This window comes from Centroberyx gerrardi, chromosome 18 (genome assembly GCF_048128805.1).
Source record: "Centroberyx gerrardi isolate f3 chromosome 18, fCenGer3.hap1.cur.20231027, whole genome shotgun sequence".
NCBI classification, from domain to species: domain Eukaryota; kingdom Metazoa; phylum Chordata; class Actinopteri; order Beryciformes; family Berycidae; genus Centroberyx; species Centroberyx gerrardi.
Genome location: NC_136014.1, coordinates 8,310,313 through 8,328,863, shown reverse-complemented (window position 1 = coordinate 8,328,863; position 18,551 = coordinate 8,310,313). Strand labels below are relative to the sequence as shown.

The 18,551-nt window shown below is 44.8% G+C and overlaps 2 protein-coding genes across 2 annotated transcripts; one reads left to right on the top strand and one right to left on the bottom strand.

Annotated features, from left to right (window-relative positions):
* Positions 1-1,254: 1,254 nt before the first annotated feature.
* On the top strand, positions 1,255-6,661 carry slc35b2 (solute carrier family 35 member B2). Its single transcript, XM_071919089.2, has 4 exons — positions 1,255-1,481; positions 2,562-2,752; positions 2,860-3,020; positions 3,766-6,661. The coding sequence occupies exons 1-4, from the start codon at positions 1,462-1,464 to the stop codon at positions 4,696-4,698; spliced, it is 1,305 nt and encodes a 434-aa protein (XP_071775190.2). The 5' UTR covers positions 1,255-1,461; the 3' UTR covers positions 4,699-6,661.
* Positions 6,662-10,399: 3,738 nt separating this feature from the next.
* hsp90ab1 (heat shock protein 90, alpha (cytosolic), class B member 1) lies at positions 10,400-18,055 on the bottom strand. Its single transcript, XM_071919061.2, has 12 exons — positions 17,937-18,055; positions 16,527-16,670; positions 16,041-16,247; positions 15,576-15,735; positions 14,914-15,047; positions 14,494-14,799; positions 14,195-14,360; positions 13,882-14,072; positions 13,063-13,210; positions 12,186-12,454; positions 11,121-11,454; positions 10,400-10,977 (listed from the first exon to the last, which is right to left on the bottom strand). Exons 2-12 carry the CDS (start codon positions 16,668-16,670, stop codon positions 10,865-10,867), a joined length of 2,172 nt encoding a protein of 723 aa, XP_071775162.1. The 5' UTR covers positions 17,937-18,055; the 3' UTR covers positions 10,400-10,864.
* Positions 18,056-18,551: the final 496 nt, after the last annotated feature.

Here is an 18,551-nt window from a genome sequence, read left to right as displayed (position 1 = left end):
AAGCGGATGTTTTGTACTGTAGGAGATACATCAATCAGCGTTTTATATAACATTCTGAGGAATTACTCTGCCATTGGTCTTCGGGAGCTGGGACGGACCTGAGAGAGGGAACTGGGTATAGAGATTACAGAAGATATGTGGGAGGATATCTGGAACAATACAAAAAAAATAACAATCTGAAACCGAACCAGGGCATTACAACTCAAAATATCACACAGTGATACACAGTGAATTTATCACCTGATCGCCTCTCCAAATTTAAGCCCACCACCTCCCCATTGTGCCTTAGCCTAAATGCAAAACAAATACTGGCAGCCTTACACATTGTCTTTGGTCCTGCCCCAAATTACAAAAATACTTGGAAACTGTCCTGTATGAAATGCAGAACATGTTAGGAACTGAGCTTGAACTGGATCCAGTATCACTTCTCCTTGGTCTCCCAAGTGTGCACATTACTAATGTACATCATAGAAAACTGTTTAATGTCCTGACATTCTGTGCAAGGAAAAACATATTACTTCAGTGGATTTCCTGTAAGGCTCCCATGATCTCTGGTTGGAATAGGACAATAATGGAGCATATCCCACTGGACCTCCTGACTTGTCTAGTAGGCCTACACTCCATGACAGCTAACTTCACCAAAATGTGGAAACCGTTTCTTGAATATGTAAATGTGAATGTATCTGCCATTCTATCTAGAGCTTTTATATGAAGCATTTGAGATGCTAAGGTCCAACTGTGGTGGTTGTAGTTGTGATACTGTGATAGCTGACTCAAAATGATGTGCAATGTTTGACAGATGTGCCTTTTTGTTTTCCTTTTGTTTTTTTTTGTTTTTTTCTCTTTTCTTTGATTGTCTGTGCTGAGCTGTACAGTGTTACATTTTACACCTTAGATTGTTGTTATCCCTCTCTGGCCTTTGTCTGTTAAGTGGATAATGAAACATTCCCTTGGGGCAATTCAGGTGCCACAGCAGCAACTGGAAGAACAAAAAGAAGAAGAAAGTAAAGCAACGCCCATCCAAACAACAATTTTTGCAAGGGTCAATTTTGTTATTTACGACCAAAAGCACTTGAATGCACGGCAATTGGTATTTACGACTTTTGAGCTTACGAGAGGCACTTGAAGGCAGCAGCAGAATCCCATTTCAGCAAGGTGCAGTTGTTCTGCCACACCGATAGAGGGCACGGTCGCAGGGGGGCGGTGTTCTCCGACTCCGGCATCCTTTAGTGTCTGAGGAAGGAGGAGGGGGGCCTTTCCTGCTCAAGTGAACACATCGGCAATAGAAGATAAGTTGAAGACACCGGAGAAAGAGACGGCTAGCCCAAAGAAGACAAGCTCTATTTATCAAAATTCCTGCGTTTGTTGGATCCGTGCGGCTTCATGCTTTGTTAAAGCGGAAACGTTTGAATCTCTCGGCGTGACTGCTGCGCCAGGTGTCGGGCCACAGAGTGTGGGAAAATGCCATCTTTTTCATGGAGGTAATGTTAGGTACCAGGAGAAGCTAACTGGCAAATATTATGTTTGTGTGATGCTTAAGACGACTGTTCAGTGCGAGCGAGCGAGCTAACTGTAGACAGTTTACGGCTGTCAGCACGTAACGTTACTTCCTCGTACATTGACATTATCAATCTGTCTTTTTGTTTTTTTTAAGTCTGCAAACAGCCTGCAGGCTAAAGTAAAGCTGTCTGGTCTGTTTGCTTGGTTATGGAATGGTATGTTCACTGTGAATATAAGAAGCCTAATTTAGCTAGGCCACTCATAGCAACTTGGATGTAAACAGTTATAATAAGGGGACGTGTCATCTTTTCATTTTGTTTTGTAATGGTTTTGCTGTCATTCCGGCCCGGTATCAGCAGTTATTCTCTCCTCAGGTGAATGTTGGCAGCACTGTGTCTGTGGTGTGAAAGCCTGTGGGCTGGCTGGCTAGCCGGTCTGTGTGCATTCCTCCATGTAAGAAGCTGCTTGTTCAAAGCCCAGGTCTCGCTGCAGTGGGCTGCTGCTGTGGCCTGGCTGACCGGGCCGGAGCACAGAGCCACACAAAGAGGCTCTGTGTGAGGCAGGCAGGCAGGCGGGCCCCCTGGGAGGAGGCCCTCCCTCTGGATGGGATACACGCTCTGTGCCACGGCAGCAAGGAACACACCTTTTTTCTGAGAAAGCTTAGGTTTCAGCACAGGTGTGTTTGACTCATCAGTGATTAGTGGGGGCGTTGAAGCCGGTCCCATTGCTTCATCCCATCGCTGAACAAGGAGAACCATGGAAAAACTGGCCATCTTGGACTAATCTGATGTTGCCGTAGGGCCTAAAGGAACACTGGTGCAGTTCCAAGTGATCAGATAGCTTATAGTAAAATCTCTCTGTTGCCTAGGGCGACGCCTCTCAATCGGTTCTGCTTCATGACCCAAATTTTGAAGACGCAGTATTCACCTGTTCAAGTTGTTCTTTCTCTGTTGACCTGACAGAGCTTTTAGGTCCCAGCCCACCGGTTGAGAATCACTGTCTTACTTGCGTACTTTAGGATGTAGCCTGTGATATTGACACCATATTGTGTTGCTCTGCAGGGTTTGGCCTGCGCTGGTGCTGCTCCTCTTCCCTTCCGCTGTGGCTGCAGATGAAGAGTCGTCGCTGCTGGAGGGCTGGCGCGATGTCTGGTTCTTACGCTTCTTGGTCAACGTGCTGGGATACTCCACCATCATCATCCCCGGCTACCTCCTCATTAGCTACTTCAAGCGCGTCAATTACCTAGAAACAGGTCCAGGCTAGTGAGCTACTGCACTCTGGGAAACAAAGGCTAATTAAAGCCAAGCAAACAATGAGAAGAGAATGTGAGCATGTGATTAATGTGTCTCTGTCTTTCAGGTCATGGCGTCTGCTACCCTATCATTAAGACCTGTGTGTTTGGCAGTGAAGCCAAGTCGGGCCTGTTGGATGACGTGTCGATTGCACCCAGGAATGAGGGCGATTCAGGTTCGCCGGTCAGACAAGCCGTCAAGTTAGTCTTTTGTGCTGCGGGGCTTCAGGTGAGCTCCCTCCCAGGAAGTGCAGTCATTTAATCCATATAGCCTACATCTGAGCCCCACCATATTATGTTTCTCCTATTCATCAAGATGTAGCGCGGGGTGGCTTTACTTTTGTTTGTTCAAGGCAACAGAGGCGGTTTGGGCAGCTCGTTGGCCATTTTAAAAGATATCGCAGTGCATTTTAAAAGATATCGCAGTGCAGTTTGTATAAAGGGAGTGGCAGGGAGGAGCCGGTTAACTGGAGCAGGGTGGTAACTGTCCCACCTGTGACATCAAGCTCTACATAAAGTACCAAAGTGAAAGCTGAAGATGCAACTATCAGTCTCTACAAAAACACAAAGATGGGAATAAATGCACTTTAATGTCAGGGTTTTAAACAGAATTTCTACCAGATTTTCACCATAGAATGTGCAAAAACATGCAGTTTACTCTTATGAAATGGCATCTTTACTTCCTTGATTTGATGTATTTCCTGTTGAAACAGGATGTTGAGGTGGGACATAATGCAGTGAGAGGGATCATTCAAAAGTCTAAACCAATGGAATATCAGTCAGGGACAGAAAGGCAGTTTTATTTGGGAGGGGTGGAGGGGCGGGACTGTTCAAAAATGGAAAAATTGGAATTTATATTTACACCCGCTAGTGCAGCATGAGGTCACCATGAAAGATACTCTGTTTTCTAGGAAGTAAAAGTAATGGGAGTTCATTTCATGGGGACTTTAAGGCCTGTATTTTTTCATTCTTAGGCGTCCTACCTGACATGGGGTGTCCTGCAGGAGAGGGTGATGACGCGTTCCTACGGAGCCTCGACTCCCGAGGAGGAAGGTGAGAAGTTCAAGGACTCCCAGTTCCTGGTGTTCATGAACCGCATCCTGGCGCTGACCGTGTCGGGCCTGTGGTGCGTGCTGTTCAAGCAGCCTCGCCACGGCGCGCCCATGTACAAGTACTCGTTCGCCTCGCTCTCCAACATCATGAGCAGCTGGTGCCAGTACGAGGCCCTCAAGTACATCAGCTTCCCCACGCAGGTCCTGGCCAAGGCCTCCAAGGTCATCCCCGTCATGCTCATGGGCAAGATCGTCTCGCGCAAGAGCTACGAGTACTGGGAGTACTTCACCGCCGTCCTGATCTCGGTGGGCGTCAGCATGTTCCTGCTGTCCAGCACGGCCAGCAAGCACCCGTCCACCGTCACCACCTTCAGCGGCGTCGTCATCCTCGTCGGCTACATCGTCTTCGACAGCTTCACCTCCAACTGGCAGGACAACCTGTTCAAGTACAAGATGTCGTCGGTGCAGATGATGTTCGGCGTCAACCTGTTCTCCTGCCTGTTCACCGTGGGCTCGCTGCTGGAGCAGGGCGCCTTCTTCGACTCGCTGGCCTTCATGACGCGCCACTCGGAGTTCGCCTTCCACGCCGTGCTGCTGTCGGTCTGCTCGGCGTGCGGCCAGCTCTTCATCTTCTACACCATCAACCAGTTCGGCGCCGCCGTCTTCACCATCATCATGACCCTGCGGCAGGCCATCGCCATCCTGCTCTCCTGCTTCCTGTACGGCCACGCCGTCACCATGGTGGGCGGCTTCGGCGTCGGAGTGGTGTTCCTGGCGCTCTTCCTGCGGGTGTACGCGCGCAGCCGCATGAAGGCGGGCCGGCGCTCGGCGCAGCCGCTCGCGCAGAAGGTGTAGGGCTGAGAGAAGTCGCACCAAACTGGGAACTGAGACCACGTTTTCTGTGGTGCTTTTTTGTCTATTTGTGTGTATCTGTTGAGGGTTTTTTTTTTTTACCGTTCTTGTCCTTGGGTTTTTATTTTCTTTAACAAAGGTACAGAAAGGGATTCTGCATTTTTGAAGGTATTGGACTTGGCTATCACACCAAGATGCCCCCAAGGGACTTTTTCTGATCAGCAGTCACAGGATTTTTGAGTGCCTGTCAAATTGGCTAACACATGAGGCCCATACTACAAACTCTGCAAACTGCCCATCAACTCCATATAGTTGAATATTTTTACTTAAACCACCATATGTGGCTTATGCAGCCAATTAACGGTTACTGTGACAATGAGAGATGTCTGTGAAATTCATGGGATATTGGTGAGTGAGCTGTGGTCCACTTGGAGCATTGCAGTCTACAGTATGTATATCTCATATGTGTGTAAAACCTTGTTTCTCCACACAGTAAAACATATGTAAAACTACATTTCCAGCATTGTGGCATGATCATACATGCATTAACCAGTTAACCATCAGGTTATACTGACCAACAATAGCTTTTTTCTTTAATTTCCTCTTGATTGTTGTTATTGTGTGTTTCCTTCCATGTCTTTAAAGTGATGGAAAGAGATGGATTACTGGGAGTGTTGGCTTAAGTATATGGAAAAACAGTTTCCCAGCACTAAGAGTTAACCAGCAAACACAATGGAACAATTCATGCTATTTCATTATTACACACTTGGCATTAAGCTATGCCAACAGATGTGTTGTAAAATGTTCTGCGGTACTGTTTTAAATTGCAAATCGATGCTCTGTTCAGTTCCTGTAAAGGCTGCAGTTACTGAGCAGGGAGCCTCAGAAATTATCCACTTAGTCCACATTTAACATCAGCTTAGTGATATTATATTGTTTTTTTTATTTATTTTGTCAATTCAAAAGTGCATTATAGTCCCACTATTAGGATTTAGAATTCATTCTAAACTTTATTTCTGGCCTTAAAATGTCCACACAGCTGAATATGTGCTCCAGAATCCTGTCTAAAAAAAGTTACTGACTAAAAACACTAATCCAAATTTTGACAAATAAAACGTATTGAGCACATTTAGACAAAATACACAACCTTATATTGTCTGTTTCATCCACTCGCCCCTTAGTTTTCACTGCTACAATTATGGATGTTTCACACAAAAACATGTGAGAAGACACGTGTTGCTCTCTATGCATTAATTTTGAAGCGTTTATTGACGACATTGCCCGTTAGCTGACTTGATCCTACATGTTTGAACAGACGTCGCCTCCCTCCACCCGCCCATAACGACAACAGTTTCTCCTCAATGGATTGTCATGTTCTGATGGAAAAGCAAACAGCCTTTCCATCACAATAGCTCTGATGTTTATCTCCACGTTGGAGAGCAGGATCCTTTATGTATCTTAACTGCGGGATTGTTTGATTTAACCTTGTAAAGCTGCAGGGTCAACCTGCGCACACGGTGCATCCATTACTGTTTTTCTCTTCATTAAAGGTATATAGTGACATGGTTAGGAACATGACAGTACAAAGATGTATTATTTTGCCCTGACATCACAGAACCAGATACTGAAAACTGATTTGGTTTTTTTCTGTGTTCTTCAAATCACATACGAATCTTAATTATTTCGTTTTAAAATCAGCGGCTAAAAATCATCAACTTGTTATGTGTTTTTTGCAAAATATCTGTTCCATGTACTGTTTCACGTGAATGTTTGGGAGAATACCGAATGGATGATGTTGATGCTTCATTGGTATAAGAATGTGTGAAGCCGGGCCGAGGGGGGGTGGGGTGGGGGGGTTGCAGCACAGAATGCATACAAGGGAAATGCGATGTAACTGGTACCTTGTTTTTATCATTGTAGTATTTCCTTTAGCAACTGGATTAATAATAAAATACATTAAATTAACTTAAAACTATGAGCTGAAGTGGTTTGATTTTACTGTTTCACATGTTTGTGTTCATTGTTGGATGTGCAAACCCTCTGCAGTTTGGTCAATACTGTGATCAGATACTCATACCATGAACTGCAATATAGTTCAAATCACACATTTCATCCCTCTCCTTTGCTGCAATCTTTCCTTTCTCCCCTCACTGTCTCCAGTCTAAAATACGTCATGTACGGTTTCTAAAATAACTTGAAGGAGCTTCTCTCTGAATGCCACTCTCTACTGATTCATAAAGCGGACCACTAAGATGATTCAACATCAGACCGGGGCCCGGGTTTGACTGTGATGTGCGCAAAAAAACATTTCCCCCACTTTCTGAACCTGGCAGCTGCTCAGTGGGGGAACTTCCCCGCGCCTCTCATTTCACGACGTCCCACACCCCATCTGGCTCTTGGAGCGGCGTGTTGTGACGCCAGCGTCTCTCCCCGCTCCTCTTTTCAATAATGCAAATGAAGAACGAGAGAGGTGGAGGTGGAGATGGAGTGAGGAGGAGAAGGGGGGGGGGGGTGGGGGTGGAGGCCGCAGACTTGAAGACCTCCGCTTTCTGCCCGACCAAACCAGTCACTCTGGGCTCTCGCTCTGACTGGGAGGATGGCGGGGGATTGCTGCTGAGGCCTTTTTATTGTAACTGTTACTGGTGATTTGACTTTTTTTTTTTTTTTTCTCAGCAATGCCCGTCCTTCATGCCCCAAGTGACACTGCTTCATACCTGGCAGCTGCCAGGTGGCCCAAAGAGAAGCTCTACTGGAGGAGCTGGGGGAGTCAGGGCCTTGTCAAGGAGCAAATCAAGGTTAACTTCCCCAGGGGGTTAAAATAAACACAGGGTTAATGAAGTGTGTGTGAAAAGTGAAAAGAGGCTAAGACAACCTAGGGTTAAGTGTGTTAACCCTGGGTTAGGGATAACGGACAGTGTGAGAGTGTCAAACATTTATACCGAACAAAAATATAAATGCAACAATTTGAAAGTTCATATAAGAAAATCATTCAGTTGAAAGAAATTCTGGGCGAAGGAAATGTTCCGGATGTAAACAAAGTCGTGCACAACATGTGAGAGAAATCAGGTTTCCATGGGATATTCATAAAACAACTTAACATTTATATTCATAGTTTCCCTGCCCAGACTTCCCCAGCTGGTTCCTGGGATGTGGACGCGCAGCCTTCTGGCCACCAGCCTGCCTCTCTGACCTTTACCCTCCCTCCACCCTCCACCCTCCACCCACTCCTTTACTGTACAAGTGGAACATAAAAAACACACAGCGAGACAGACTGCATGTGAATCTACATGCCCTCACACCCAGTCATATAGGTGATCTTTTTTCGTGGGCTGTGCTCTTTTGTCATTATAGTAGGTTATGCTTCTGGAGTGTAGTCTGCAGATGTAGCTTCCTCCCCTGCTCGGCGTGGGTGATATCCTGTTCCTGTCTGTAGTATTTAACACAGTATGATCAAATATGAGAACTAATGCCACGGGCTACCATGTAACGGCTTGTCTCAGACTGTGATTAGCACACACTTTCCTCCTGCGCACCAGTCATGGTTTTTCTGGCATTTGGCATTGCAAATGTCATGGAAACTAAAATGACGCCTCTTATATTTGGATTACGGGATGGTGTGGCTGCTGGCATGTAATGTCAAAGTGCAGCTATTTTCTGAACTTCCTTTTATTTCTGCTTCATGATCTCACTGTGAAGTATGCACACACACAAGCACACGCACACATTTGGCTTACTTGGTCCAGAATCAACTGAATCAAATCAACTGCCCCAATATTCACAAGGCACAGCTCAATGACAGTCAATGTAAATGAACAAGAAGCAGAAGAAGAGTCAAACGCCTTTTACCTGGATCACGTACCGATCAACGCTTTTTATGGCTATTTTATGTCATTTCTGCTTTATTAGATAGCGCACAGTGGAGAGAGCAATAAAATATCGAAAGAAGGGGGGTGACATGCTACAAAGGTCACGAGCCGGATTCAAAGCCGTGACACCGCAAGGCGCATGTTGTGCTCCCTGGCCCACTGAGCCACCAGGAAGCCCCCCAGTCGAGACACTTGTGGGCTAGAAGGGAGATTTACACAACAGAGCCAAATGTTTCCACAGGAAGCCTTGTGTTAAATGAAGGGCAAGCCAGACGTGATGCACCTTTCAACTCTGCGGGGAGCCTGTGTTTTGCCACAGGCTGATAGTGTTACCCGTCCAGATTCATAATGTAAACAAACTTGTGTCTTCTTTTTCCATAAAACAGCCTGAGCAGGTGAAAGCTCAGCTGTGATCCTCTTAGTGATATTATCTGAAGCGTAACAAAGGATTTTAAAGCCGTAAGTCATGGATTGTGCAAGGTCATATTAGGAAGGTGGTGGTAATATTTTGTACACTCAGCTTGGTCGCACCAGAGGTGCCAGAATAGCCTCCAGTGTGTTTCTGAATGACACTGCTGGAGTCCCCCGCTATCACTTTGACTCGAGCCAGTGTGTGTGTGAGGTGGGCAGGAGGGAGAGACTCCCACACGAATACACATTTTACTGATGAGAGCTGAAATGCAGCGCTGCCGCCCCCTCAAACTACTGCAAAACACATGACTTCAAGGAAAAGGACATACTTGACATTTCCTTCAAAGGGTTCTGCTGACGATGCCTCATACTTTCAAGAAGCCCATGCATTCAATACATGACTACAATGTGGTTCTGTGTACATGCTTTTTAATGCTATGTTGATTGATAATTTATTAGATCAGATAGTGATGCAAAGTGTGTTCCTTTGCCAAAAGTTTTATTAAGTTCTTTACTGTGTGTCTAATGTTCAGCCACATTCGGCCTGATAAGGCTATTTGTTTTACATAGTCCTATATCATCACTGATGACACATTAAAGAACAAGCACTTCAGCATTTTCCACAGGCTGATTGGACATCAGTGTCATGTTTATGCAACATGACAGCAAATTGTGTCACCCTGAACAAATGCTATTTTGAATTTAAATAAAGCGCCTGTAAGTTCAAGGTGAAATCTTAACAATGGCTGCCCCCTCCCTCCATCCTGCTGTATGTGTGCCAATCATTTTAAATAACATTTTCTCTGTCATCTCAGGCAAAGCAAATTTGGTGTGGCGGGATTGCATATTAAGAAGTCATAAAAGACGGAGATAAAAATGTTGGGGAGCTTTAGGGGGATGCCTACATCGGAGAAAATGAGTCACTTGTAGTGGAAGCACTTTTTAAGGAAAGGGGGAATATCAGAGGAAGCAACAATTGGTGCCTTCTGTTAATACATTCTACAATCAACCTACTGCCACATTAAATATGCAATATATGTATAGCATGTGTATGTACGTAACATTATGGGCCTCCTGATTAACATGCTTTGTCAATACTGTCAAACATTTCCATAAAAATGTTTGAGACACATGTAACTTTAGTATGAAACATGTCCCCACCTAGTGGCTGCCTGACAGCACAGTCTGTAGATCAGTGCAGTGGTTTACCTTTTTTATTTTTGGATGTAGGTATTGGAAGTAAGATAGTTTCATGTCAAAATAAATTCATGTCAATAAATAAACAAATGCTAAATGTGGATTCATGATAGTCCCACAAAGCCCACAAATTAAACTGCATCAAATGTTGATCTTGTATATTTCTTTATGATGGACTTGGATATCATTCAACCATGTACAGTCACACTGATAAATAGACAACTTCAAACTTAAGGTATTACATCTTTTAATTTTTTGCAAAACAAAAAGACTGAATACAGATAAGCCTGGACTCAGGCAAAGGAATCTTGCAGCCCTCTCTCCATGCAGCGTGCAGTGTTGCACATGAGCAGAACCACCCAAACCCTCTCCAGACCATCTGATAATGGAATGTACCATTCCCCGTGTTCGCATCTTACCAGTCCAACATTTTTAAAACTCAGTGCAACAGGGTACTTAACAAATGTGTTGGTCACCATGAACCATATACAGCAAAATCAAAAACCGCTTTTTTTTTTCTATGTCTTGCAGAGTTAACGCTCTACACACGAGAGCAACACTGGTCCACCGGACGACATGAATGATACTTTACTTACTTTTTTTTTTGTTTTAACCAAAATGACAAGACCAGGTTCCCCTAGTTACAGATGTACAATTGAAAAAATTGAGGCTAAAGGGTTAAATCTGAGGGAGTTTTAATCCACTTCTTCCATGCGTGAAGCATCGTCGTCACCTTCTAGTGGGGGAATCACATCTGGGGCGGGTGTGGAGGCGGGCTCCTCTGTGGGCACGTCGTCGTCATCAATACCTGAGGCGGAAGAGGGATTGGGATATTTGTTAGACGCCTATACGCTTTCCTCATCATCAAGACAACTGATCATACCATTGTATCTCCAATTAAAATGATTAAGTTCAACATTTCTATATCTACGACTACAGATGTGGCCTTACCCAGTCCGAGTTTGATCATCCTGTAGATGCGGTTGGAGTGGGTCTGTGGGTCGTCCAGGGAGAAGCCCGAGGACAGCAGGGCGGTTTCGAACAGCAGGATGACCAGGTCCTTCACGGCCTTGTCGTTCTTGTCGACGTCGGCCTTCTGCCTGAGCGTCTCCACGATGGGGTGGTCGGGGTTGATCTCCAGGTGCTTCTTGGCCATCATGTAGCCCATGGTGGAGTTGTCCCTGAGTGCCTGGGCCTTCATGATCCTCTCCATGTTGGCCGTCCAGCCGTAAGTGCTCGTCACGATGCAGCAGGGGGAGGACACCAGTCTGTTGGACACGGTCACCTGGAGGAGACCCAAGCAGAGCGTGTTAAGAAAGTAGGTTAAAATAAGAAACAAGAAATGCGGCATAGTGCTTCTACAGGCAAGCTGACCTATTTAAAAACAAGATTTTAGTCAAGGCGTGTAAATCCAAGTTAATAAAGCATGCAGAGCAGTCATGTTAGAACCATCTCCTAAACACGCCATCACGGTGTTATGTGAACACCAGCCACATGCTAGTCAGATGATTGCTGGTAGCCACTATGTTTCCACCAGCACCTTGGCAGGTGCATCTAAAAATGTAGATCCATTTTATATTTCAAATTAGTTTCACATCCTGCAAACCATCCAAATGTAAAACAGATAAATGAGTACATGTATAATGGCATCACAAACACAGTCACCACAAAAGTTTAATTTTCACAAGTTCTGGTCTTCTAGCTTCTCTGGGCGTGACACACCACCGGCTGGAAGCAATATCTAGTCACAACACGTTAGGCATTCACAACCAATGAACCCAGTCGGGGCACACTCAAACGCCACAGGAATCTAAACGGGCCACCCTTAGGCTACAACTCACCAGAATACAAGTTTGGGACAGTTAGGGCACCTGTTACCAAACCAAAAAAACGAATGAAACAGTCAACTGCAGTCGTGAAATTTAGGAAGATGAATCCTAAGAATGTGTGGTGGAATTAAGGCGAACAAATAAATGCCTCATGAGGGAATTTAGACGACTGGTTCAGATCACCGACCTTCTCTACTTTCTTGTCAAGGATCTCCTTCATGAGCTTGCAGAGGTTCTCGAACTTGGTCTTGTCCTCCTCCATCTTTTTCTTCTCCTCCTCATCCTCGGGGAGCTCCAGGCCCTCTTTGGTGACGGAGACCAGGCTCTTGCCGTCGAACTCCTTCAACTGCTGGACGCAGTACTCGTCAATGGGCTCCGTCATGTACAGGACCTCGAAGCCGCGCTTGCGGACGCGCTCCACGAAGGCGGAGTTGGCCACCTGATCCTTGCTCTCACCTTGAGAAGTGAACAAAGGAACAACTGAGGACCACTGTGGAAATGTGCAACATCACTTTACATACTTGATAGTTGTATGCTTGTTGGAAAACTACTGTTTGAAGTCAGTTGTTTATGCACATAAGAAAGGTACAAAGTACTTCAGTAAAGGAGAGAAAGCAAATGCATTACAAGACAATAATCAGCAACAATAAGTCAGCTTAAAGAGTGCATAAATGCACCGTTTGTCAGTATCCAGCCACTAGTACACAACTGCAAAAAAGTGAGAGTGTGGGAGGGTGAGAGTGAATAGGGGTGCATGTCCGTGATAATGGATCACCCATCTCTACTTGGGGGCGGTAACAAATGTATGATCACAAAGCATTTGACGCTGCCAAAGGCAAAATACCTGCCTTGACATCACTAATTGAGATGTGGCTAGAAGTGCAATACCCATAAAGAGCAGTGCAACAACAATTTTCTGCCTCTGGAAGTGGGTGCAGGACTTATGAAAATATGTTGAAATTAAGTACAGGATTAACGCTCTTCAATATACAGAAGCCAGACAACTAGGTTTACAGCTACACGTAATTTAGTGCCGCTTCGCTCTTTAAGTAGCAGTGACCCACCAGTGATGTAGTAGATGGACTTCTGGTTTTCCTTCATGCGGGTGAGATACTCTGTGAGGGAGGTCATCTCGTCTCCAGACTGGGAGCTGTGGTAGCGCAGCAGCTCAGACAGCTTCTTACGGTTCTGAGAGTCCTCATGGATGCCCAGCTGCAGACGGCCAATAATGAACAACAGTTACATACAGAATTACAAAGTACACACACAACTACTACTGTATATGCAAATACTTCTTCACATCCGTTTTAACCTGCTTTGGAGTGTCAGGTGGATGGAGTCTACTGCAGGACAAAGCAGGTAGTGTGAGGAGAACTGCCACAGACTGGTATTAAGAAATTAATATCAATACTTTCTGGTAATGGCATACTCCCATCCGTCTGGCTCTCCCAAGCAGGTTTTAATTACAGACTAATACATATTTGCCAATAGTAAGTGACTGGTCTGCAGCTTATCATTCATTTTAAAATGCATAGCATAAGCAAAACAGTTCTGCAAGCTCATCTAGCAAGCGTTTAATTGCCAGAGATTGTGCAGTGAATTACTAACAGGGTGAAATGCCTTTGAAATACAAGGATAACTTTTCTTCAGCTATAGGGTACAATACTACGTTGTATGACTGGCCTATATCTAAACTATGCTATACTGCCTTGTAAGCAAGGGGGCAACAAGGACTGCTAGATTAAAAACAAACAACAACCTTTGGAATCCACAGTGATGCACTGAAGACACAAGGAGGGCAATATGGGAGGAGAGCTTCCATTAAAAACTTATGTTCCAGATTAATTTTCATCAATAGAATGCTTAATGTTTCCAACGGTTACCTTGAGATTCTTGGAGAAGCCATCGTAGAACTTCTTGTAGTTCTCCTTGTCCTCGGCCAGCTCGGCGAAGAGCTCCAGACACTTCTTGACGATGTTCTTGCGGATGACCTTGAGGATCTTGCTCTGCTGCAGCATCTCTCTGGAGATGTTGAGGGGCAGGTCCTCAGAGTCGACCACGCCACGCACAAAGTCTGGAGGGGAACACGAAACACGGCTCATTAGGACAGATGAGCAAAAACCTCAGCATTTCAGAAAGGCTTGGGAGTTTCCATCTGAATGGAAAAAAAACCCCCTCCCCGTCTAGTCAACTTACTCAGGTACTCGGGGATGAGCTCTTCACAGCTGTCCATGATGAAGACTCTCCTGACGTACAGCTTGATGTTGTTCTTCTTTTTCTTGTTCTCAAAGAGGTCGAAGGGCGCGCGGCGGGGAATGAAGAGCAAGGCCCTGAATTCGAGCTGGCCCTCCACTGAGAAGTGCTGTAGGGGGAGAGGGGAGGAGTTGGTTTAAAAAAAAACCCACAAGTAAAATCAAATTTTATCAGTGGTGATTGGGGACAACTTCAGTTCAAGTCGATGCATACATGCACCTGCCTATGTGTACACGGTTTACCTTGACGGCCAGGTGATCCTCCCAGTCATTGGTCAGACTCTTGTAGAACTCTCCATACTCCTCGTTGGTGATGTCGTCGGGGTTCCTGGTCCAGATGGGCTTGGTCTTGTTCAGCTCCTCCTGGTCGATGTACTTCTCCTTGATCTTCTTTTTCTTCTTCTTGTCCTTGTCTTTGGAGTCCTCCTCGTCGTCAGAGCCCACGTCCTCGATCTTTGGCTTGTCCTCAGCATCCTCTTTCTCCTCCTTCTCTGCCTTCTCCTCCTCGGCCTCGTCGTCGCTGATCTCCTTGTCGCGCTCCTTCTCCACCTACACATCAGAACGACTGGATTTTTAGATTCCCACTGATTCTTTGATATGCCAATTGTTTTATTCTAGCCAAGACCGAAAGGGCTAATCCACCCAATCATATTCGATACTTACAAACAGGGTGATGGGGTAACCAATGAACTGGGAGTGCTTCTTGACAACCTCCTTGACCCTCTTCTCCTCAATGTACTCTGTCTGGTCCTCCTTCAGGTGCAGAATGACCTTGGTTCCACGGCCAATGGGCTCCCCTGAGAAATCAATTGCACAGTCATGAACACACCTTGTCCCAAAACATTGTGTCATGTCAGTGGATGTAATTCTGAGGCAGACACCCTCCACTAGGCGTCCAGCTGCTGATTGCCCCCCAGTATTGTCTATTCAAATTGTTTAACCGACACCTTGTCTGATTTCCATTATGAAAAAAAAAAAAAAAAAATGTATGTGCATTTCACCATCTTGGTATGGCCATTTGGGTGTTAAAATGCATTAACTTATGAAAACTAGAATCCATGAAAGCAGAATTTGAGAAAATCTAAAAGTTGATGTCAGAGGACCCCGTGTTAAGGCCTCTCAAAACAGATGCTGTAATTAGCTGAATGTTGCAAACAGGGAGCACACACAGCCAATACAGAACTACCATGTAAATCCTGTGAAAATGGCTTCTCAGCCAGCAATTTGTGGTAAAAGTAGTCTTCATGGACACCAAGTTACGTTTACGCGTTGCCACATGAGGGAAAACTGCTTTCTTGAAACTCGCATGATGCCATAACACCTACCGCTGTCGACCTTGACTGTGAATGAGCCTCCGGCAGAGGACTCCCAGGCGTACTGCTCGTCGTCGTTGTGTTTGGTGATGACGACCACCTTCTCGGCGACCAGGTAGGCGGAGTAGAAACCCACACCAAACTGACCGATCATAGAGATGTCAGCTCCAGCCTAGAACAGACAAAAATAACATTGCTTCAAGTTATTACATTCCCATGTTGCATAACAGGTTCGCTTCTGTGTCCCGATTACTTCATGCCATTTACACTGCCTACTCATCTTGCACTAGAGTGCGCCATCTGTTCAGTTTTGTACCCATTATTGGTCGTTTGTTGCCTTAGTGTTGTGTCCATGCATACAGCAGAGCCGTTCCACTCAGGGTAATTTAAGGCTCTAGTTGGTTATCGTCTTGTGATGCAGTGTGTGCTATGGTTTTCATGTGTGCTGCAAACTAGTTTTCAAAGACTGGACGGTACCTGCAGGGCCTCCATGAAGGCCTTGGTGCCAGACTTGGCGATGGTACCCAGGTTGTTGATCAGGTCGGCTTTGGTCATGCCGATTCCGGTGTCAATGAGGGTCAGGGTGCGCTCAGCTACATTGGGGATGATGTCGATCTTCAGCTCCTTGCCACTGTCCAGCTTGGTGGGGTCTGTCAGACTTTCATAGCGAATTTTGTCCAAAGCCTAAAAATTGATTGAATTGATTGTTATTGATTGAATACATGACAAGACTTTATGGTGACATTTACATGTGCTCCTAAATTCAATTCATAAGCAAAATAAAAATTTAGACTTGTTATCCGTTATAATTGAAAACTACAGTCCCTACTCCAAATCATCACATATGTTCAATTTTTGAATATTCCGGGTATCATAACACCCCCCCAAAAAAAAATAAAATATGCACCTAAACAATTGCACAGGAAGAGAAAACACTTTAATAATGCCAAACCCTACACTTACATCAGAAGCATTGGAGATCAATTCCCTGAGGAAGATCTCCTTGTTGGAATAGAAGGTGTTGATAATCAGGGACATAAGCTGAGCAATCTCTGCCTGGAAGGCAAAGGTCTCAGCCTCCTCCTCTTGGCGCATTTCTTCAGGCATCTGCGGAGAAGGAAATGTTGAGTTAGCAAAATGTCTGGTTTATTGGTACAAATATACAATCACAACAGTATGTTGCATACAATATTTGCAGGGGATGTTGTAAAAAAAAAAACCCCAAAACAAAATAAATGCCCTGGGATTTTGAGTGAAACCTCCTACAGAGAACCACAGGTTGGCATTTAACAGGTTAAAATGACACCAGGCCGTTTGTTAATGTGGGATGCATTTACTCCAAATCGTTCATCCTGTCGGTCCCGTTATTCATAATAACGCTACGTGATTTGGTCACATCCACACCCAGTTTCGTAACATTGTACATCTGCCCTCTTTATGTAGGCTACCACCACATATCGGCGGAAGTGAGCCATCAACCAACATGGCGTCGCCGTCCGACAGACAATGGATTCTGCAAACACGTGTTGGGAAACGGCTAACGAAGAATTACGATAATACAGTTAGGAAATGCTATTACGCCGATTGATTATGATTGAAACCTATTAAGCAAATGTTATGCGCACGTGCTAGGTGACGACCACCAATGTAGGACAACCTCTTGCCCAGGCCCAAACTAGACAGAAAACGCCGAAACAATGACTGTGCCGTTCAAGACATCAGTCATTCAAAATTCACGCAGCAAATGTGTTCTATTCAGAAAAAGACAAAATTAGCCAAGTCACAGTCTCATTTAATGTTACATAACTCGACGTTAACGGCCATGTAAATAAAATAAGAATCACACTGGCTAACGTTAGCAGCAACTGCGGATAGTGAAAAGTGAGTACAGACGATACCCAACGGTAACCAAATTAACCTAACGTTATCTGAATAACAGTTTATAGGCAAAAGCACATTTCCAAGAAGGGTCCTTGTCCGGTATGTGAGCCAGCCAGGTCAAGTGTGCATTTAACACGGGTAAATAAAGCGAGTTAGCGTTGTCATCCTCACCACACCTGCCTTGCCGCAAGCAAAGACTGGCCTATGCAGATTGCCGCATTATCATCGGACAACACGACATCTGTCAGTCAATGTATGGAAATTTAACAGTTCACTGATTTTGTATGTAATTGTGCACATAGTAGATAACGTTAACGGTAATTAGCTAGCTATAGCCCATCGGGCAGTATTGATGCTAACGTTTCGTCGTGACTCGTGAGTCTTCATCCACAGCAATATCAGGTTAAACAGTTCAGTGCGGATCCAACAAATACTCAAATATTGAAGGTGAATGGTTTGTTCTGTGAGCAAGCATGCGATTCATTCACATACCTTGTGTTCCGTTGACTTAGGTCTTGAATAAAATGCGACCAATTTGATGTCCCTACTGCTCTCTGACGCAGGGAAATTGAAAGGGACTTCCTTTTAAAAGACCGAAATCTTTATAGCCATGCGTTTTGAATGTGCGGGCGTATCCATCCGCAGCCGTACAAGCCTATGGTTGTTTTCAGCGGCTGCCGCGGAGCCCCGCCTGTCACTAAATTTAGTCTCTGAGTAAAAGGTGGTCTTAGTAAACCTTATAGGATTTTTGTGACAGAAAATAGGCAAAGAACAGTTACACTGACTAAATATCAGAGGCAGTGTTAACTCGAACGAGTAAGCTACATAGGTAATATTAATCAGGCAATCACATAAAGCTTAGGCTTGTTATTATAAGGACTGTGCTAGTTGTCTAATGTTAGTTAAATGTAATTTGATCCTCTCACCCGCAGGGTATTCAGTCAAATACAACAGTTAAAAATTAACTACCTACTAAAGATAGTGATTGTGATAGTGATTTTGCCATAAGATCTTCAGGCTCTGTGCTCCAATGACTAGGGGCCTGACTGGTAACCGCGCGTTTAGCTCAGGCTGGTTTATATCTTGGAAATAATCTAAAAATAAAAT